This window comes from Macrobrachium rosenbergii, chromosome 25 (assembly GCF_040412425.1).
Source record: "Macrobrachium rosenbergii isolate ZJJX-2024 chromosome 25, ASM4041242v1, whole genome shotgun sequence".
Lineage (NCBI taxonomy): Eukaryota > Metazoa > Arthropoda > Malacostraca > Decapoda > Palaemonidae > Macrobrachium > Macrobrachium rosenbergii.
The window spans coordinates 20,001,321-20,023,820 of NC_089765.1; the positions used below are offsets into that span (position 1 = coordinate 20,001,321).

The 22,500-nt window shown below is 36.0% G+C and overlaps 2 protein-coding genes across 3 annotated transcripts in view; one reads left to right on the forward strand and one right to left on the reverse strand.

Annotated features, from left to right (window-relative positions):
* LOC136852431 (glutamate receptor ionotropic, delta-2-like) overlaps positions 1-16,923 on the forward strand; it is a 53,336-nt gene extending 36,413 nt beyond the window's left edge. Inside the window, exons 1-15 of one of the 2 annotated variants that reach the window (XM_067127059.1) lie at positions 409-573; positions 2,011-2,078; positions 3,176-3,284; positions 3,762-3,856; positions 5,211-5,371; positions 7,175-7,368; positions 7,976-8,218; positions 9,757-9,884; positions 10,342-10,463; positions 12,047-12,275; positions 13,864-14,009; positions 14,929-15,027; positions 15,541-15,707; positions 16,397-16,526; positions 16,691-16,923. In XM_067127059.1, coding sequence (XP_066983160.1) covers positions 2,051-2,078; positions 3,176-3,284; positions 3,762-3,856; positions 5,211-5,371; positions 7,175-7,368; positions 7,976-8,218; positions 9,757-9,884; positions 10,342-10,463; positions 12,047-12,275; positions 13,864-14,009; positions 14,929-15,027; positions 15,541-15,707; positions 16,397-16,526; positions 16,691-16,780 — 1,941 coding nt within the window. In that variant the 5' untranslated portion in view covers positions 409-573; positions 2,011-2,050 and the 3' untranslated portion in view covers positions 16,781-16,923. Of the gene's footprint in view, positions 1-408; positions 574-2,010; positions 2,079-3,175; positions 3,285-3,761; positions 3,857-5,210; positions 5,372-7,174; positions 7,369-7,975; positions 8,219-9,756; positions 9,885-10,341; positions 10,464-12,046; positions 12,276-13,863; positions 14,010-14,928; positions 15,028-15,540; positions 15,708-16,396; positions 16,527-16,690 lie in introns of those variants that run through there. The other variant, XM_067127060.1, reaches the window with a different exon arrangement.
* A 611-nt stretch (positions 16,924-17,534) lies between these two features.
* LOC136852191 (ionotropic receptor 93a-like) overlaps positions 17,535-22,500 on the reverse strand; it is a 10,020-nt gene continuing 5,054 nt past the window's right edge. The window contains exons 8-12 of the mRNA XM_067126637.1: positions 21,093-21,345; positions 20,164-20,425; positions 19,184-19,321; positions 18,494-18,680; positions 17,535-18,230 (exon numbers count right to left, since the gene is read on the reverse strand). Coding sequence (XP_066982738.1) covers positions 17,931-18,230; positions 18,494-18,680; positions 19,184-19,321; positions 20,164-20,425; positions 21,093-21,345 — 1,140 coding nt within the window. The 3' untranslated portion in view covers positions 17,535-17,930. The remainder of the gene's footprint in view (positions 18,231-18,493; positions 18,681-19,183; positions 19,322-20,163; positions 20,426-21,092; positions 21,346-22,500) is intronic.

Genomic DNA, 22,500 nt, shown 5'->3' on the forward strand with positions numbered 1-22,500 from the left:
TTTTTCAATAGAAATGCAATCTTGAGATTAATTGAAATTCGAAAAAAGTGGTCTTTGACATTCCTTCGAAATCTAAAGCTCTTTTTCTTTGAATTATCCTTTTAATTTAGCCTTTACAGACTTGTTTTGTTGACCCTCATAGCTTTATATTGCTGAATAATTTTGCATTGCATTCGACATAGCTCTGATTCAAAGGTATGTTCAAATAACTAAACCAGCAATCAATATGCGATTAAGTAACTTGAAGAAAATTCATCAGCGATGCTTTCTGAGACGCTCTGACGTGTCATGAAATTGCCACGGAGAACTGACAGGTCTCCTAATCCAGAAGAGGCACTTTCTCATGGAATATGGACGAGTAGGAAGGTACGAGCTGGCCAAGAATGGGATTAAAGGACGCTCTGGTCTGTTGTGGGCCAACAGATCACTCAGTCTGCGTCTGCTGGTCGGGAGAGAACCATTCTGCTCCGCGGGATATGCGGAGAACGCGTCTATGGGAAGACTGATTGGTTTATTCATTGCGGATTACTTGGGTCAACAAGTCTCTTGGAAGTAGAAGAAGAATACTGGAAGGTATGTTTACCTTTATAAGAGCCTTTTCGCGTGTTAATGTTGATAGATGACCCCTGTTATTGTTCGACCTTGGAGCCTTTCTCATGTTTGTTGGTTCTGTTTATAAACCAAACAGTAATGACAATGCTCTGCATATAAATAACATTAATGTAAATAAGACAAATAAAATAATAGACTATGGGGTGTACAGGCTGACCAGAGTTTCCTTTCAAAGATTTTTTTTTCTTATCTATTTTGCCTTGTTGCTTATCCAATTTGTTTTGCCGTGTTTTTTGACTTCTTTACTCTTCCCTGTTAGCTGACGTGTTTGTTTTTCCCTGTTATTTCTCTTCCATAGTTCATTCCTTAATTCTCAATTGCCTTTTCTGTATAAGTTTGCTCTCCCTGTTGGGGTTACTGAGCTTGTAGCTTTCCAGATAGGGTTGCAGCTTGGCTTGCAATAATAATAATAATAATAATAATAATAATAATAATAATAATAATAATAATAATAATAATAATAATAATTTTTATAAGAATAATAATGATAATACTCCAGTAATATGATACAAAACGCACTCAGTCAACACAGGCTCTTAATTTTAACAGTTTTTGTTTATTCCATTACTGACACCACTTCAGAGAGGCATTCTTAATTATGGGATGGAGAAGTCGTACTTTAAGAAGAATTTGGATTACTTTGGACATTGTTTATTATTTGAGCCCGAATTCGCTCTGTTTTTGTTACTCTCAAAATTATTCTATTCTTCTTACTGTAAACATTTTATAGCATCGATTTATTTAAGGGTTATTAAATGTCTATATATTTGGAATCTATTTTTTCTTCTTGCCTTTGATTGGTAAGAAATGGTAATCGATTTTAGTAACATTCAGTTACCTCGTTTTCGCACAGAATATGAAACGGAATATAAAGAAGAAAATCCAATAAAAGCAAAAATAACTGAAGTGCAATGACGATGTAAAAAGAGAGAAAGCTGCGATAACAGTGATGATACTTACTACTGAAATAACGGCAGCTGAACTTCCAAGTTTTTTCTTATTTTTGAATACATTATGGTTCGTTGCGGGTGTTAATCAAATAATATTTATTTTAATTGGACTCTACACAGCTTTAAAGTTTGATGGCGTTTTGAGCGTTTATACTGTATTTACTGTAGAGAACGCTCATTTACCTATTTTCATATAGATGTTAATACAAAATACACGCAAGTACATACGTACACACGCAAGTGTGCATAAGCGTGTATATATATATATATATATATATATATATATATATATATATATATATATATATATATATATATATATATATATATGTGTGTGTGTGTGTGTGTGTGTGTGTGTGTTGTGTGTATCTGACTTGGTATGTTTAAGTGAAAAATTTGACTTCAGGGAAGTAATTCAGTTTGATCTAATGCAAATAAAATCCTATAGTTTCTTCACTACAGGTACCAGAAGTAATTGAAACACCGACATGAACATCGGCATCTACCTTCGCATTGGTAAGTTAAGTATGAATAAATTATATGTATGTATATAATTTATATATATATATATATATATATATATATATATATATATATATATATATATATATATATATATATATATATATATATATTATATATATTTTATTCATCACAAATATGCACTCAGTTGAATTATCAGCTAAAGCCAAGTACTTTCGTGTATTTTACACATCTTCAGGTCACAATGTGACGCCAGATATATCGGAAAGTTAACATGGATGATCTTACATAGATGAAAAAATATATTAAAATGTATTAATGGTTCAGTGCACTTAGAATCAACGTCTTTATGACTCTTGACCTACAACAGGCGCAAAAGAGTCTTAACAGAGATTAACTATTAAGAGCATCTCATACAGTTCTAAAAATCAAAGCAAGGTAACTGTAGTACTTCTCTATCAATGCGCCTTAGCTTATCTAATCACACAGTTACGTAGAATGTCTTGAAGTAATACGTGAACTTAACGGACAGTTTCGAGGTCTGGCCTTTCCGATAAGTAACAAAGTAACTAATGCTCTCTACCATAACCTGCGCTTGAACATTTTCTAGATATAAATTTAACAGCAATTCCACACAGTTCCCAAATTACCAACCTGTACCTCACACTTAAAATTCCATTCAAGAGATATGTTTAAAAATTGTCACATCCAGAATGGTGGCACAGGTAGAAATAATCAAAATGCGGTAGGGCCGTCAGTGCACCTCATGTGGTGCACTGTAGGCATTACTTAAGGTTCTTTGCAGCGTGCCTTCGGCCCCTAGCTGCAACCCCTTTCGTTCCTTTTACTGTACCTCCTTTCGTATTCTCTTTTTTCCATCTTACTTTCCACCCTCTCCTAACAGTTGATTCATAGTGCAACTGCGAGTTTTTTTTCTCCTGTTACACCTTTCAGACCTTTTACTGTCAATTTCCGTTTCAGCGCTGGATGGGTCTCAGTGCCTGGCCTGTGGCCTAAATTCTATATTCTGTATTCCGTTCGATAAGTACGGAAGTCCGCTAAGTTGAGGTGTTACTGTATTTAAATTCATAGAGATTTTAATATATATTTTTTTAAACATTTCTTAACAGTGATCTTCCTGACTTCGCTTCTTGACTCTGTGGACTGCGTAAATACTGTACTGGCCAAGATCTCCGTTAATAACAGCCAGGAATTATCAACCACTCAGAAGGATCCAAGGTGAAATTTACTTTATTGTGAGGATGTGGAGAGAGAGAGAGAGAGAGAGAGAGAGAGAGAGAGAGAGAGAGAGAGAGAGAGAGAGAGAGAGAAAAGGGAAGATGCATGATTTTGTAACAGAGTTTCTAAGTCAGAAAATGATAGTCATAGCAGTATATAAAATTTCTGCTTGTGGTTCTAAGTAAATCATGATTCCTGTATAAACAGAGGTATATTAGTTCTGGAAGATCCCTCTTCCTTTGTCCCAAATTAAACGATAGATTGTAAAACGAATAGAATATATATTTTCAAGACCTATCAAGAAGCATTTTGTTACAACTGACAGTCCTTCCCTCTGCGAACATTACTCTGATAACATCATTACCAAAGGAAAGCTTCGAAACTTCTTCCTGAGAACAGTTGACTGGATTTCACTGTCTGGATCTGAGTCTAGATTTATTTTTTGCACTAACAACAGTCATTAATTATTCTTTGCAGTGAAACTTTATCGACCGACATTCAAACGATAATCGAAGAGTTGAGCAAGGATCCGGCTGTTCACTTCCAAATTCTCTACGACGAACAGCATGAAGGTATGACAATTTTTTCTCTCGTTCTGAGAAAATAGGCTTAAGAGAAATTTGATATCATAGAGAGCTTCTAATTAGCTCCTCTTTTGTGGAAATTTTGTTGGAAAATCTGACAACGCAGACGGCTGAAATTTTGGTGTGTTATAGAGTATCGAAAACTGAGACACTTTGACTGGAAAATTCAAAACTTAAAAAAAAGGGGAATACGCCAGTTCGTCAAAACAGGTACGAATTCATCTCGATTTTAGGTGACGGTGACTATAGGCCTATGTGTGCGTGTGTGTGTGTGTGTATAGCTTGAAATGCTTTTAGTAATAAGAAAAAACACAGGGCCTTTATCTAGAATATTCAGCATCTTTTTAACCTATAACAAATCGATAATACTATTTTAATCGTCATTGTTTCTTAGATTAGGAACAGTGTAAAAACGACTGCCATTTATTTGTATGAATCATATTACTTTTATTCTGACTGTTATTCTAGCATACTTAGCAACTTGAACCTTCCGGTGGGTATATTCAGTAAAGATAGAAGTACAATTAGCGTTTTTTTATGAGTAATACCTATATATATTTTTTCCGTCTTTCCAGTTTGAAATACCTTAAGTAAACCAATAGTCATTTGGATAACACATTCACGCATTTAATACATTCCATGTAGACGTGGGCATAAATATCACATACGCATACGCCTTTTAAGTTAGAAATAAAAGTAAAAAATATCAAACGTAAAGATTCCCATCTATAAAGGCACAGCCATACATTTGCAACTCGAATTTCCATTGTCAGTCATATAAAAATGCGACAAAAAAGGTTAATGCTGAAAGTAATTAAAAGAACCAAGTTGTGTCTAACCCGTAGGGGGCTAGCGCCGTCAGTGCACCTCACACGTTGAACTGTAAGGCATTACTTTAGGTTCGTTGCAGCGTCCCTTCGGTCCCTAGCTGCAACCCCTTTCCTTACTTTTTCTGTACCCCATTCACGTTCTCTTTCTTCCATCTTACTATCCACTCTCTCCTGACAATTGTTTCGGAGTGCAACTGCGAGGTTTTCCTCCCATTACACCTTTTAAACCTTCTTTACTCTCAGTTTCCGTTTCAGCGCTAAATGACCTCATAGGTTCCAGCGCTCGGTCTTTAAGCCTAAATCTTATATTCTATTTTATTCTAACAGGTTGTGTATGTATACTCTGGAATATCCTCAAATATTTTACGTTAACTACAGTAGTATTTCTTTCTAAAAGTGCGCACCCAATTTAGACCCTCAAATTTTTACGTTAACTACAGTAGTATTTCTTTCTAAAAGTGCACACCCAATTCAGACTTTCTTAAAAATGGACACCCATTCCCCAAAACCAGAAACTACGAGCACCGTCTTCAAGAAGATGCCAGCTGGGCTGACGATGTTCCGATACGAGCGAGCGATGTTGTTACGTCAGTTGTTGAAGCCTTCGTCGTCAGGAGTGACGTTTTTGCTGACGCTCTGCTCCCCCCAGAACATCTTGGATGTTTTCCAAAAGGTAATTTCGCGTCACTTGCATATGTGATTTGAGTTTTGTGAAGTCATTCGTCAAGAAATGTGTCAGTTTATTTTTAGTCATCTGTAAAAGAAAAATATTGTGCCGGCTTTGTCTGTCCGTCCGCACTTTATTCCGTCCACACTTTTTTTTCGTTCGCACTTTATTCTGTCCACACTTTTCTGTCCGCACTTTATTCTGTCCATACTGTTTTCTGTCCGCACTTTATTCTGTCCACACCTTTTCTGTCCGCGCTTTTTCTGCCCGCCCTCAGATCTTAAAAACTATTGAGGCTAGAGGGCTGCAAATTGTTATGTTGATCATCCACCCTCCAATCGTCAAACTTACCAAATTGCAGCCCTCTAGCCTCAGAAGTTTTTTTATATTATTTTAAAGGTTAAAGTCAGCCATAATCGTGCTTCTGGCAACGATATAGGACAGGCCACCACCGGGCAGTGGTTAAAGTTTCATGGGCCACGGCTCATACAGCATTATACCGAGACCATCGAAAGATAGATCCATTTTCGGTGGCCTTGATTATACGCTGTAGCGGCTGTATAGAAAACTCGATTGCGCCAAAGTTTCTTCGGCGCATTTATACTTGTTTTATGGTACAATTGATGTGTCAGAATATAGCCTATGTCTAAAGATATACCTAAAAACAAGAATTTAAATGTATAAACAAACTTAAAGGCAAAAGTAGACTTTCAATTAAAAACACAGACTCGCTTTTTCAAGTTACAGATGTATCAAAGGATGAAAACGGAAGGGGGTCTGTATAAGCTAACTCTTGCAAGTTCTCTATCAGCAGCTTTGGGGAATTTCTTAGTATTGATTTCCATATATATATATATATATATATATATATATATATATATATATATATATATATATATATATATACATATATATATGTATGTATGTATATATATATATGTATGTATATATATATATATATATATATATATATATATATATATATATATATATATATATATATATATATATATATATGGGATCATCAGCAGTGCATTTACACACACACACACACACACATGCTGTCATTCACTCTATCTTGTACGCACATCTAACTATACACTCGTCTCACCAAATATCATTTCAGCACCTCATTTAAATCCATCTTATTAACATTTTCATTGACTCTGAATTAGATAATGGGACTTCTCCATTATCTAATTCATCTTGTCAACAGTGTCTCTATCTATCTCTGACCTAGCACTTTTTGGACACTGGAGAATCCCCAGAGCACCTCATCTAATGCACCCTGTAAACAGTCTCTCTGTCACTATGTCACACTTCTGTATTGCAAGCACTCTTTCATTTCCTGCAAATTGGGGCTTCTCGATTCCAGCTCCTTACCTTATTCATCCTATGAACACTCTCCCTCTCTGGGTTTCACATATATGTTAAATGAACTCTTGCCCTCTCTGGGTACTGAGGCTTTTCCATTTGTACACCTCATTTTTTATCGCTAGCTCTTCCATGTAGGTAATACACCCTTTTACTTTCTGGATATTTAGACCTCACCATTCCAAAACCTCTTCCATTCCATCCAGCCAGCCACTGTATGCATTTGCATTCTCAAGCTCTACGCTTCTTGCAGCTATTCCGAACTACACACACCTTTCATCTACTCATCATTTTCCATTCTCTCAACTTGTCCAAACCACCTAGAACCACTCTTCTTCATCTTTTCAACGCTGTTAGCCATTTGAGGCACCTTCTATAGACACATCTACATGCACACATATGTATTTATTACATAGCTTCAAAAACTCTCCCTAGATCCGAAATCTACATCTGGAGAGCCACTGGGTGAGATGGATCTTGATGATGGAGGGAGAAACAGAAAGGGACGGAGTGATGGCGGGGCTTGATGGGATCCTGAACGAAGGTACCCAGGTGGCCATCTTGACTCGAAATTCAGCGGGACACCTTTCGGTGTTTACTTCCCGTCTGACCTTCCGTGGTACCATAGGGTAAGTGGATTTAATCTTTGGCGATTTATTCCCTAATCTGATTACTGATTGATTGATGGATTCATGATTTTATGGAATCTAGGCTGGCAAGCCAAGCACTGGGGTACTCTCAGCTATTCAGAGCTCTAGACATTGAAAAGAGGGATTTAGAGCGGTTGGACAGTAAGGTAAAGTGATCCAGAAAATAGTGAAGATAAAGTACAAGGTAGTGCCGTTAGCGAACATCACGCGGTGCACTGTAGGCATTACTTAGGGTTCTTTGCAGCGTTCCTTCGGCCCCTAGCTGCAACCCCTTTCATTCCTTTTACTGTACCTCTTTTCATATTCTGACTTTCCACCCTCTCTAACAGTTTTTTCATAATGCAAAGGCGAGATTTTTCCTCCTGTTACACCTTTCAAAACCTTCTTGCTGTCAATTTCCCTTTCAGCGCTGAATGACCTCTTAGGTCCCCGCGCTTGCTTGACCTCTGGCCTAAATCCTGGCCTAAATTCTATATTCCAACTATACATTCCAACTTCCACCATATCACTGAATCGAAGAAATAATATTTATAAGGTATCACTTAAGCAAAAATAAACGCCCCACTGACATAATAAAACTTCAAAGGTTTGCCTACCGAGGTGTCTGGGAGAAAAGCAGCCGAGAAGGCGCGCGCAGGCTCCGCCAGATGGTGACCTCAGACGACCTGGGCCTTTACAAGAACATGAGAGGGAGGACGTTGACCGTGACGGCCCTCAACGTTTGGCCCTTCTTTGCCCTGGGGAAGCAATACCCAGACGGGAGTTACGAGGCCAAGGAGGGCATTGATGTTAGGATAGTGGATACCCTGAGTTCTGCCCTGAATTTTACGTGAGTGGTTTATTATTATTATTATTATTATTATTATTATTATTATTATTATTATTATTATTATTTGCCCAGGTGTAATGCAGATTAACTACAGATAAACTATATGTTGACGCACAACTAATTATTATTATTATATTATTATTATTATTATTATTATTATTATTATTATTATTATTATTATTATTATTATTATTTATACCCGCTTGCAGGTTTGAATGTGGTATAAATAATAATAATAATGACCAGTTATTATTTTTATCATTATTATTATTCCGGTTTGCAGAAACCTTCATACTTATTAATTTCTCAAGATTTTTGAAGGGTAAAGTTAAAATATATTACTTATTTCCATGATTTCTTTGTTTCTGTAGATTTTTAAAAATTATTTTTTATATACTGGTAGTGAAACAAGGGGATATATTACACTTAACATGAAGAAATAAATAATTAATTACCGGATTTTTGAGAAAAGTTTCTTTCAATTATGAGGAATAATAATTCTACAGTTAATGATTTGGCATGAATTACTTTATTATTATATTTTATCGAATGTACAACGTCTATTTGCGTTTAAATACGAGTTTTGTCTTCTTACATTAATCTTTTACTCTACAAAAATTTATATGTATGTACATTTAAGCCGAGTTTTCTGGCTAAGAAAGCTCCTCCGATTTTATAACTCAAGAGAGCAAAGTATTATAAAACTTATAAGTACTTTTTCAACTTTAGGAGATAAGGTTTAGGGCTGAATTAATATCCATTTTTTTATGTTTACTACAGTACCTTGAGTTTGACGCAAGTCATTATCTTAAGTGTCTGTAAAAAGACAGAAAAAATGAGTTTATTTTTGTTTTTACTCATTTATGAAAAGGTCTTTGAAGAAAATTATTCGGTGTTAATGAAACCAGTATGCTCTCATAATCCGTCATCTGATTAGTGACGTCATTTACAGTGACGTCAATCGAATAGTGACGTCATTTAAATAGTAACGTCATTTGAATAGTGACATAAGTTTAATAGTGACGTCATTTGAATATTGACATCACTTAAATAGTGACGTCATTCAAACAGTTACGCCACTTAAATAGTGATGTCATTAGAACAGTGATATCACTTAAATAGTGATGCCATTTGAATAGTAACATCATTTAAATAGTGACGTCATTTAAACAGTGACGTCAGTTAAATAGTGACGCCTTGAATAGTGATGTCAGTTCAATAGTGACACGTGAATAGTGACGCCACTTAAATAGTGAAGTCATTTAAATGGTGATGTCAGTTAAATAGTAACATCACTTAAATAATGACATCATTTTGATAATGATGATTATTTAAATAGTGACATCAGTCAAATAGTAACATCATTTAAACTGTGACGTAAATAGTGACGTTATTTAAACAGTGACATCACTTTAATAGTGACATCACTTAAACATTGACGTCATTTTAATAGGGAGATCACTTTAATAGTGACGTCACTTAAACAGTGGCGTCATTTGAATAGTAACTTAAACAGTGTTTTTCTTCCTCCGTGACAGGTACCGTGTGGTCCGTCCTTCAGACGGTGCTTGGGGCTACCCCCAACCTGACGGTACAGTGACGGGTATGATTGGGATGGTGTCGAGACGGGAAGCACACCTGGCTATCACTATCATCGCCATAAATGGTAGTAGTTGTAATTATAGTTATAGTGGTAGATATAGTGGTAGTGGCTACGATCAATGACACTGTAATTATCCGTATAAGTTAAAGAAGTAGTCGCGATCAGTTTTATTAGTTAGTAGTAATGATAATAGTAAAATTATTATTTCATATTCACTGGGCCTTAAATCAAAAATAAAACTACTGTTGATCTTAAGGTAAATCCAATGTGATAATTGTTCCTTTTACTCTACCTCCGTTCATATTCTCTTCCTTCCACCTTACTTTCCTCGACCCACTCCTAGCAATTGTTTCATGGTGCAAATGAGAGCTTTTCCTCCTGTTACGCCTTTAAGACCTTTTTACTTTCAATTTCCCTTTCAGCACTTGGCTTTTGGCCTAAATCTTATGTCCCACTCCATAATGACACTAAGACTCTTCACTGGAGTATAAATCAACTGATACCTCCTTTCCAATTGCAGAGAAAAGGGAAGAAGTCGTGGACTTCACCATCGGATATTACAGGGGACTGCTGAAGATCTACTCAAGAGCCCCCAGGCAGAAGAACAGGGCGCTCGCAGTCATGTCTTCTTTCGACTCGCAGGTATTGCTTCTTATTGAATGTTCTCCGACTGCATATCTCACATAAATCTCGTATCTATGATGGACTGGAAGACATTCCACCACAAGGAGTTCGTTTTGGCTCGAGTGTAAAAATCTGCGCTGCCGTAGGCGTGACTCTATTGCTTTAAGAAATTGGCCTCGTAGAGAGGTGGTGCTATCAGTGTACCTCACGTGGTGCACTTTAGGCATTTCTTCAGTTTACAGTGTTCCTTAGGCCCCTAACTCCAACTTCTTTATTACTTTTACTGTACCTTCGCTCTTATTCTCTTCAATCTGACTTTCCATCCTCCTTAACAATTGTTTCAAAGTGTAACTGCGAGGTTTTCCTTCTGTTACACCTTTAAAACCTTCTGACTGTCAATTTCTTTGTCAGCGCTGAATGACCTCATAGGTCCCAGCATTTGGCCTTTGGCCTAAATTCTATATTCTTTATCCTATTAAGAAATTGTTCACTTGGAGGCAGGGCTGGGCAATGATTGGAATGTCTTTCAACTTAACAGGAAATTTAGCCACTTTATTATCTTGGCATTAAACTACCCCAAATGATCCAAATATTATAGTTAATTTTAAGTGCCAAACTAAAGTCACTCATGTTCGAATAGGCAATGTTACAAAGGAACTAATATCAACAGCTTCAAAAGATAAATTGCATTTATTCATTCTAATTTATTTTAGTAGAATATTGTCATTAAATGCCGGGTCATAAGACTATGTAGTGTCCATTCTCAGCTTAAATGTGTAAAACGTATTCATTCAATTTCTTCACTGTATGTGAGTCTTTGTTCAGTTTTTTTGTGGGATGCGGTTGCTTGCCCCATGCCCTTTTCCATCATGGCTGCAATTCATTGAATTTTAATTACCAGGAGATGCCTATTTCACTGTTTAGCTCAATAGAAGCAGGATGAATTTTTTTAGGATATGGGCCCAACTCGTTTCCCCTTCGTGGGATTGAACCTTGGTCTCTCCTTCTCACATCTTCTTCTTCTTCTTCTTCTTCTTCTTCTTCTTCTTCTTCTTCTTCTTCTTCTTCTTCTTCTTCTTCTTCTTATTATTATTTTTTTTGATCTATCACAGTCATCCTATTCGACTGGGTGGTTTTTATAGTTTGGGGTTCCGGGTTGCATCCTGCCTCCTTAGGAGTCCATCACTTTTCTCACCATGTGCGCTGTTTCTAGTAGCACACTTTTCTGCATGAGTCCTGGAGCTACTTCGGCTTCTAGTTTTTCCAGATTCCTTTTCAGGGATCTTGGGATCGTGCCTAGTGTTCCTATGATTATGGGAACAATTTCCACTGGCATATCCCATATCCTTCTTATTTCGATTTTCAGGTCTTGATACTTATCAATTTTTTCTTTCTTTCTCATCTACTCTGGTGTCCCATAGTATTGCGACATCAGAGAGTGATACTTTCTTCTTGATTTTGTCAATCAACGTCACGTCTGGTCTTATTGACACGTATTATTATTATTATTATTATTATTATTATTATTATTATTATTATTATTATTATTATTATTATTATTATTATTATTATTATTATTACTTCTGTCGTCTCCGAAACAGGTCTGGATCTGCATCATGGCCACTACCCTCGTCATGGGACCTCTGGCGTACCTGGCTTCGGTCTCCTTAGACCCCGACGGGAAAGAAGGCCTGAGCCTCAAGAAAGCCCAAGAGTACTCCTTCGGGATATTCAGTAATCTGGTTTTGCAAGACAATCGCATCACTCCTGTCAAGTGGCCGGAAAAGGTCATCTTTCTGTCGTGGTACCTCTTCTGTCTCGTCGTGTCAGGTGAGGCTTATGAGAAGCTGGAAAGGTCATGGACTTTATTATTATTATTATTATTATTATTATTATTATTATTATTATTATTATTATTATTAGAAGATTATTATTATTATTAACAAGCCCACAGCAGGGCCATTATTATTCAAGAAGATGAACCCTATTCATTTGGAAATTAGGAACAAAGGGAAATACAGAAAGAAGAGCCATTAAAAGATAAATTAATAAATTAATAAACAGATAAAAATTGTATTAAAATGCAAGGAGAATAGCATTAGAGCATGACTGAACTTCCATAAGTATTCAAGGTGATATTGGTTAAGAAAGGTACATCAACAGATCTGTGTACATACGTATTTGAAAGTCATTAAAAGAATTTTTCATGGAGACCATAATTTCATACCAAATGAAGGTATAAAAGAAAAATTATATGAGATGATAAAGAGTTGGAAAGGTCATGGAACAGTGTGACTGAACTTATATTAGTATTAAAGGCGATATCTGTCAAGAAAGGTACATCAATATATCTTTGTACATACGCATTTTATATTCATTTATGGAGACCATAATTTAATACTAAAGTAAGGTACGGTATATAAGAAATTGTATATGATATGATACAAAGTTGAAAAGTCGTGGAACAGGTATGACTGAACTTCTGTAAGTATTCAAGTTGATATTGGTTAAGAAAGGTACATCAGTATATATGTATACATTCGTGTTTGATACCCATTAACATAATATTTTAAGCATACCATACTTTAATACTAAATAAAGGCATATAAGGAATTATATTAAAATTGACCAGCATCGACATATCAGCTAGAGATTATCCGGGTGACTTTTTTTTTTATTATATCCTTCACCTTGACAGGCTTAAAACTTCATTGCTTACTGATATTGGCTTTGAATTTCAGTTTCCTATTAAATACCTGTTTGAAATTAATTTCAGCTTTGAATCGTCCTATAATTTATCATAAGGATACTGGTAATATATTACCCTCGTAAGAACTATATTAGAAATGATCATCAGTCTCTTATTAAACTACCTGCTTAAAATTAATTTTAGCTCTGAGTTGTTATATAATTTATTACTCTAATAAGAAATATTTCATAAAATTTTATTGATTTATTAATTTTTTCTTTTTTAATAGGTGAGATCTCTTCTTTCTGTATTTTCCTTTACCTCCTCTTAATTCTTCTTAATGAACACCTTAATATTCTTTGGAAGCTTGAATTTCAAGTCAGTGGCCCCTGTGGTGGGCTTGTTCCTTATGAATAGGTTTCATCTTCTGAATAATAATAATAATAATAATAATAATAATAATAAATAATAATAATAATAATAATAATAATAATAATAATAATCATCATGCTAAGAGATTCACAATTTCGGGAAAAACAATATGTGTAATAAAAATCCACAATTATATACTAAAAATATATTACTATGTGAAATAAACGTAGTAATATGTTTTTACTTACAATTGTGGATGTTTATTATAAACAATAATAATCCTAAACCTTTCAGCAAACTCCTCTCCATGAAGATTTATGATTTTGGTGAAATACTCAAGTATATAAAATATTTCAGCCTTGTACTCAGGGATGCTGACAGCTGTGCTGGCTGTTCCGTCGTACGAAAAACCCGTCGAATCTCTGGAGGACTTGCCCAGAGCGGTGAAAGATGGTTTTACCATTGGCGTCATGGCTGACTCCACCAACGAATATCTGTTTAGGGTGAGATATGAAATAGAAGAACGTTAAGGATATTTTCTATTCTTCTTGAGCATGGGTAAAGGAATGCCAGGTACTGACAGTAACTTTAAAAAAAAAATCAGTCAGCAGGTGGAACCATTATTCAGTGACCAGATTCTTCCAAGTAAAACTGAATGAGAGAGAGAGAGAGAGAGAGAGAGAGAGAGAGAGAGAGAGAGAGAGAGAGAGAGAGAGAGAGAGGATCTTCAAGTAAATCCTTTTTGCTTTTACTTCTGTATACATTTCCCTTAGAACAGAGAGAGAGAGAGAGAGAGAGAGAGAGAGAGAGAGAGAGAGAGAGAGAGAGGTCAACTCTACAGGATATAACATCTCCAAGTAAATAGTTTTGCTTTTACTTCTGCATACATTTCCCTTTAGAACAGAGAGAGAGAGAGAGAGAGAGAGAGAGAGAGAGAGAGAGAGAGAGAGAGAGAGAGAGAGAGAGAGAGAGAGGTCAACTCTACAGGATATAACATCTCCAAGTAAATAATTTTTGATTTTACTTCTGCATACATTTCCCTTTAGAACAGAGAGAGAGAGAGAGAGAGAGAGAGAGAGAGAGAGAGAGATAACAGCTCCAAGTAAATAGTTTTTGCTTTTACTTCTATATACATTTCCCTTTAGAACAGAGAGAGAGAGAGAGAGAGAGAGAGAGAGAGAGAGAGTTCAACTCTACAGGATATAACATCTCCAAGTAAATAGTTTATGCTTTCTCTGCTGTATGTATTTTCCTTTAGAATAATGCTTCTTATTTCTAAGTTCACGTTAACATTATCTGTACAATTTACGTTGGAATTCAATTTTTCCATCTTATATCCACCTCTTCCTTTCCTCGTATGATTTTCTGTCTCATTAATAATTTCTTTTATGATATGCCTTTGACTTTTTCAATGAATTTCAGGATGCGACTTTTGGCATCTACAAGGACACATGGAAGCTTTTTAACCACGAAGACAGGTCCAAAAGCTTCGTAGACGGACCAGCAACGGGAATAGCAAGAGTAAGTATAAAAATACAGTTCTTTTGAATTCTCCTTTTCGTTCGCTCTTGATTTCAGAGGAGAGATGTGTGGCACTGGTACTCTATAGGCACAGTAAAACACTCTCTTGCCTCCTCTAACGTCTTTCACACGATTAAAAATAGTAAAATCTCATAATTTTTCAAAATAAATAATAGGTAAATTGCAGTATCTTGCTCTTGGAGTTTCTGCGTTCTTGAAACCTTCCTTTCTATTTGGATGACAAATGGAACTGCATAGATATTTTCATGGGGAATGGTGATTAGTTTGCAAGCAGGTGCAAGGGAGACAATATACAAAATGTTCATTTATTTGGCTGAATAGCAGTTATGGGAATAATTAAAAATGGTGTATATTCCCCGAAGTCTCATAACAAAAAACAAAACTGAATTGACAAATTGATTTCATTCTTCTTAACAACAATGACCTCAGTCTTCTTCTTCTTCTTCTTCTTCTTCTTCTTCTTCTTCTTTCTTCTTCCATCCACGCGTAAAGGTCTTGGAAAGGAAATTCATCTACATGGGTCCAGCTGTCTTGGGAGACGCCATCGCTAAGAAATACGGAAGTAACAAGTTCCACTTCGGGAAGGAGACATTTTTCCCTCAGGATGCTGCCATCGCCTGCCCGCCAGGGGCTCCTTATGTCCAGAGCTTCAATCGAGTGTGAGTGGGTCGCCTTTCCGTCCTTTTTTTATGCGACATATAATCCTGGCATCTCTTCCTTCAGGAGGTTGCCAAACAGTGCATTCTTGTGCTGCTTAGACCTCAAGTCCCTTTCATTCTAAAAGTTAAAGGCTTTTGTTCATCCTTTCACTTATGATGACTTTTTATCACATGTATATTTACTCATTTCTTACCCTAGTATTTTTTTTATGCCAGACTTTTTCTTTAATTATGAATGTGGTGTGGTTGTTGTGTGTTTACTGAATCATATATATATATATATATATATATATATATATATATATATATATATATATATATATATATATATATACATATATATATTGTATATATATATATATATATATATATATATATATACATATATATATATATATATATATATATACATATATATATATTGTATATATATATATATATATATATATATATATATATATATATAAATATATATATATATATATATATATATATATATATATATATATATTTCTTAATGTGTTTATAAATATTGCATGACTGAATTTCCGCCTTTCATAGAAGGAATATTAAGTCCAAAAGCTACACAAATATATCCTGTTAGCATTAATCAGATAAACCCTACGTCCGTGTCATATCCGAATGAAAGTCATCCAGTTAACTTAACTTCTCTCCCACCATTTCGACAGCCTGACGAAACTGGTGGAGGGGGGCCTGAACGTCAAGTGGGAAAAAGACGAGATTCGGAAAATTCCGGAGAAGCGTTCGGATGCGGATGGTCTGCCCAAGATCTCCGCCATCACTATCACTCACCTCCAGGTAGGGTGGATATAATTAGGCCTACGAGGAAGTGCTGGAAGTGTAGAATATCTAACTGCCATAAAATTTCCACTGAGATGTTAAAAATTATGGTTAAGGAAGACATTATTATGATCGGTTAGTTTTATATGAATAATGAGTTTTCATTTTTTTTTTTTTTTTAGGCAGCATTCTTCATAGTCGTTCTTGGGATTTTGGTGTCAGCCGCGGTATTACTCATGGAAAACGTCTGCTTTTTCTTGATTTTGGTTTGAGAGAGAGAGAGAGAGAGAGAGAGAGAGAGAGAGAGAGAGAGAGAGAGAGAGAGAGAGTTTGGTTGCGTGAGTATAGGAAAATTTTTAAATGATAATATAAGCAGTATATATATATAAATATGAACAAAGAATTTTACGGCATATACTGATGTTTCGTTAATCCTAACGATGCTATTGATATCGCTAGAGTTCAATTTTAATGCCATACAGACTGTACAGTCACCTATCAGTTTCAGAGTTCTGCTTCATTTGCATAAGAGAGAGGAAAACAAATCCTATTTGAGTTGTACTCAAAAGTTAGACGACTGAAAAGGCTAAATAAAAAAGGTTCCGAAGAATACCATGTGAAGTATTTAATTCTGGGTCAAAGAAACGTTGTAATGATCTCTACTGAGGATGTTTTAAAACTCTGGAGATATATTTACAAATCCTCTAATACGTAGGATACACCAAGTGACAGAAGTATTTTCTGATAACTAAGTAAAATTCAGTATGAACCTCATTTTAAACAGGTATGTGCTCTTCGATTGTTAAGGTTGTGTTGGGTTTTAAGTTCATCTGGGCTGATTTAATGCTAATCCTCATATACGAGCACAAATGCTTTATGTTAAAACAATGTTTTTCAAGTCTTATAGTTAGATGATGGTAATTAGAAGAGTTTATCATAAAATCACTGATCGTGTCGTTTTCTATAGTAATAAAAATTCGTTTTCTTTTTCAACTGGCCTCGAGATTTAATGGGTATACTTTATCATATTTTCTCAAACTTATTCCAAATAATGTGTATATATAAGAAGAATAGTAGGAAAAAAGCAAAGCACTAACTTTCAGGTTGAAGTAACAAAAAGTCATATATGGATGAAGATATATATTTTTAAGTGACGCAAATATTGTCAGTTACCTTAATCACTAATAAGCTTTGGCTTTCGTTTTTATAATTTGGCAAACAATTGTTTTCATATACAGCTATTCAGTTGTTATTATACAATTTTATATGGCTGAAGATTGGATGAATCAGAAATATTTTTATTGGTATTTAACAGAGCAGATATCACACTATTTATATAAACAAAAGAGCATCGTTTTACGTAAATTTCCTGAAAAAAAAAGCGAACCGCACACGCATGAAAAATCAATCTTTGAACGAAAGCTAACCCCTGGAAACGAGATGCCGAGCAACGACCTCCAAGCAAAAGCAAATTCCTCCAGCTACGAGTCCCAAGAGCAGTAGCATTAGAGGACCTTGCATGTGGACCACCGTCAGCGCCTGACTAGGTCTAGAAGCCTGGTTGTCGTCTTCATTGGGATCGTCCATTTCGTTCTCGTTGACCGAGACGGAGTTCTTCGTCTTCTCCTTCTGCTGTTGTTCGCGGTACTCGCGGGCTCGTTTTCTGCTCTCTCCCTGCGCCAGTCTCAGGATGGTTCTGCTCCAGTGCTCGTAGAGGCCTGCCTTCGTGAGATAATCGAGCAAGTGGATTGGTGAGTGGGTAAGCTGATTAGGCTGATTTGTGTAGATACTGTACATTGTTTGAATGTATTTTTCAGTATCCCTTAGTGTTAGTGTATATGGATGCGTAGTTTGCGTATGTATGTATGACAGCATATGATTTATAATGTAAGCTATCAATTACATAAGCATAACAGGGAACGTAACCTTTGTTCCAACAGATAAAAGGATTTTTTCTCTCTCTCTCTCTCATATGCTCAAATTACCTCAATAACGGACATCATGAGCCGATCAATCTGTGGTCTGTAGGGGGCGTCATGAGGCAAGGGCCAGGCTGAGATCCCTGGCAGGATACTTTCCCGTCCTACGTAGAGTTTGGTGGAACCATCGGGATTGCTGAAATACTTGGCTATGGTCTGCTCCATGAACCTTCTTCCCGCGACGTGGGCTTCTCTGGGTCGTCAGGAGGAAGGAAAGTTTGAGTAATCACATGAAAGTAGGTGTAGGAAAAATAAAATGCGCTGCTGGAAATGGAAGAAATCTGTTTATGCTGTGTCAGAGAAACAAATTACAATTAGCCTTATGATAGTCGAACTTTTCATTTTTGCACAATGGTCATTGCTGTTGTGAGTTTTGCTTGCATATGTTTCATCGTGCATGCAATCACACTAGTTCCATGGCCAGCTTCCTCACTAGGTACGGGCTTAATTTGTCAGTATCTCAATACGAAAGCTCTCTATACAACACAGTATTGACCTGTCTCTCTTGGTTGATGTCAGTGAGAGAAAAGCCTGTTAGGCCAATTTTGCAAATAAGCAAGGTCCTAATATTTTAGGATTTACCTTTTTTTCTATAATGTCACAAAGATCTCATCTCATTCTACTCATATACTGTATCCACTTTGGTAAGGGCTTCTGGGTACTGGTAAAACAATATATCCTAAGCTCATTACTTACTTTTCCTTAATAGCTTGCCGAAGACCATCCATGACAGAGGGAACAATGGACATACGTTCGGCCATGTTCTTGTACAGCTTGTTATCGGACTGCTTGAAGAACTGGATGAATTCGTTGCCAAAAGGCGGCATTGTTATTCTGGAAAGCAGCAGTGAATAAATTAAGATCCTTTTGATCTGTAACAGATAAACAATACTTTTGGGTGTATCTGGAGAATATTCATTTTATTAATTTTCTCTCGTTGGAAGTCTCTACTGTTTTTGCTTTTATTCTTTGTGTTTTATTGCTTACCAATTATCTGTCCCCCGTATGGTGTTAGTGTCGTCAGTGCACCCAATGCCGTGCACTGTAGGCATTACTTAAGGTTCTTTGCAGCGTCCCCTAGCAGTAACCCCTTTCATTCCTTTTGCTTTACCTCCATTCATATTCTTTCCACTCTCTCCTATCAATTGTTTCATACGTTGAGAGGTTTTCCTCCCGTTACACCTTTCAAGCCTTTCTACACTTAATTTCCCTTTCAGCGCTGAATGACCCCGTAGGTCCCAGCACTTGGCCTAAATTACATCTTCCTAATTTTCTGTCTCAAAATGTACTGCACCAGCAAGGTTCTTGTTATATTTCTCTTCAGAACCACTATATCAAGCGCTGTTTTGGGTCACTACTAGAATTTAAGACATCAGTATATTATGCTGATTGTTCATCATACACGATTTTCTAAGAACCCTATGGATGTTCCGGAACTCCATAGGATTTTGAGAAAAAAAAAAATGTGTATAATGGACAATTAGCACAATATACTGATACCTTAAATTTTAGTAGTGCCCCCAAAAACAAAAAACTTCGTTTGACGTAATGGCTCTGTAGAGAAATATAACAAAAATTTATTGATGTTACATTTTCAGACAAAAATTTAGTAAGCAATAAAATTCAGCAAAGGCCAAAAGTCCTACGAAAGGAGTGCTTATCAAAGTTAATTATACCTGTCAAAAGTTTCCACCAGTTGCTCCACAGTTTCCACACGAGGAGGATATTTGGGAATTGTAAGGGAGGCTGTCAAGTTACCCCTGTAGGCTGTGCCCAAAATGAAGGCAAATACCAGCCAGGTCCCAAGGACAGTGCGGGAGGAACTTCCGTCAGGTAGGTCCTTCAGCAGCGGCTGACCGAGAAGAGTTCCGAAGACATTTTCCAAGGCAGCGTGCAATGAAAGCGCCTTGCCTGACTTGACTTGGAAAGTTGGCGTATCTATCTGGGGGTAATGAAAATGGCATACCAATATTAATTGACAGGTGCTTTACAGTGGGACGTTCCTTAAAGTATAGTTCCATTCTAAGAACAAACCTTCAAAGACTGTTATATATCATATCTACTTAGCAGCTTATTGTCTAAGATATAAGTGACACTGCTGGTTAGTAATCACTGAAGAGAAATTGTAGAGAAATTACGAGATATGAAACAACTAGCTTCTATAACTACACTTTAGTAAAGGCCAAAAACACTGAATGTAGCAACCACGTTTCTTCCACATTTAGTATTCTAGGAGAGAAACCTGTGGATAAGACACTGAAACGATACAATCTCACGGAAAAAGTGACAGTATTATTGGAAACATTGAGCCTACCCGCTTTTACACTAAAACAACAAAAATGAACCACCATTTTTTGTAATGCACTTTTAGCCGCCTTGCTATTAACAATGTTTTTTTTTTAACCATCATATATATTGTAAATCCTAGAATAAATCATTGCCTACAAAGTAGCTGTTAATCTCTTGTAATAACTGATTTCTTAAAGGGCTTGGAGAGTGCTCATAGTAACTTTGAGAACTATGATACCTCTTCAGGTTTTTTTTTACATAGATGTCCACTTCTTCAGAAGAACATCTTAAATACTACAAGGTTAAGAGAGAAAACGTGAACTAACACATACCAGACAGAGAACAACAGGCACCAACACAAGAGCAGCCAAAATCGCCAACCAAACTTCGTCCGTGAGAGGGTAATAGAGAGCCTGCCACCGAGGCTTTAAGCCAGGTTTGGCAACGCAGAAGTCCAGGGAACCGTATTCGTACGTGTACGAGTAGTCGTATCGTTCGAGCCTCTGTGGCAACACGTTGTGGAACACCGTGGCCATGAAGGAGACCCTCTCTTCGACGCGAGTCGCCACCTGGGGTTGTTTTGATACTTTTAGAAAACAGACAATGTACTCTCTTTGAAATGAGTTGGAAGGCAACAATACAACTCGAAAAGGGATGAAGGAATTTGAATTATTATATAAGGCAAATACATATTTTGGTGGATCCTTTCTGGTAAATAGTTTTATGTACATATTTGTGAAGATTAATCTACAACTGTAATGTTAATGAACTTTACGTGTGTGGATTTTGAAAGTCACATGACTTGGTTATAGATTCGAATTTTCGCGCCATTCAGAAATTTTGTTTGGGTGGTAATTATTATGGAAGTATCTGGTAACCTTCGTCAGAGTCTGGAGATACAGACACTTATCGTCTTTCCTCAGTGTATACGTTATCACGATGGACTCAAGTACCATGGGAGATCCTTTACGCTCTGCCTAAGTGTTAAATGTGCATCTTGTGAAATAAGTGACAAGTAGTAGTAGTATATATTCGTAAAAGCATGAGTTTTGCAAGGGATAGTGTAAGCCATAACAAATTGGTAAGTAGTGCAATAATGATCACAAAATGCGTAGAAGTGCCCCAGTTAATATATAAATTAAAAATTACACACACAATATATATATATATATATATATATATATATATATATATATATATATATATATATATATATATATATATATATATATATATATATATATATATATATATATATATATATATATATATATATTGAGGTGCAGATGCCATAGTAGCCTACCACATGTTGTTCCTGTGAAATTATAATAACATGAAGCGATATAAAAAAAAACCAGCTAGCTACAAAAACATCAACCCGCTCTTTGACAACCCCTTGAGAACTCGCAGGATTTAAATACCAAGTGTGGGACCTTTAAACGAGGGAATGCCGTTTTCTGGTTTGGCGGCGGGGTGGGGTTATTGTGGGGTTACAGTCACTCAAAAATGTTTTACAACATGTTCCAGAAGTTTTCGTTCAAATAACAACAATTTATTCGTTTTATATATACAAGGAAATGTGTTTTTCTTATCCGATATTGGTTATCAGTCATATGCTTAACAATATAAAAAAGAATGTTGAGTGAAAAATCCATATAAAGAAACATTTTGAAAAATTCCCCAATGATGGTAGGGTAAAAGAACCAAATAAAAAAACTATAATT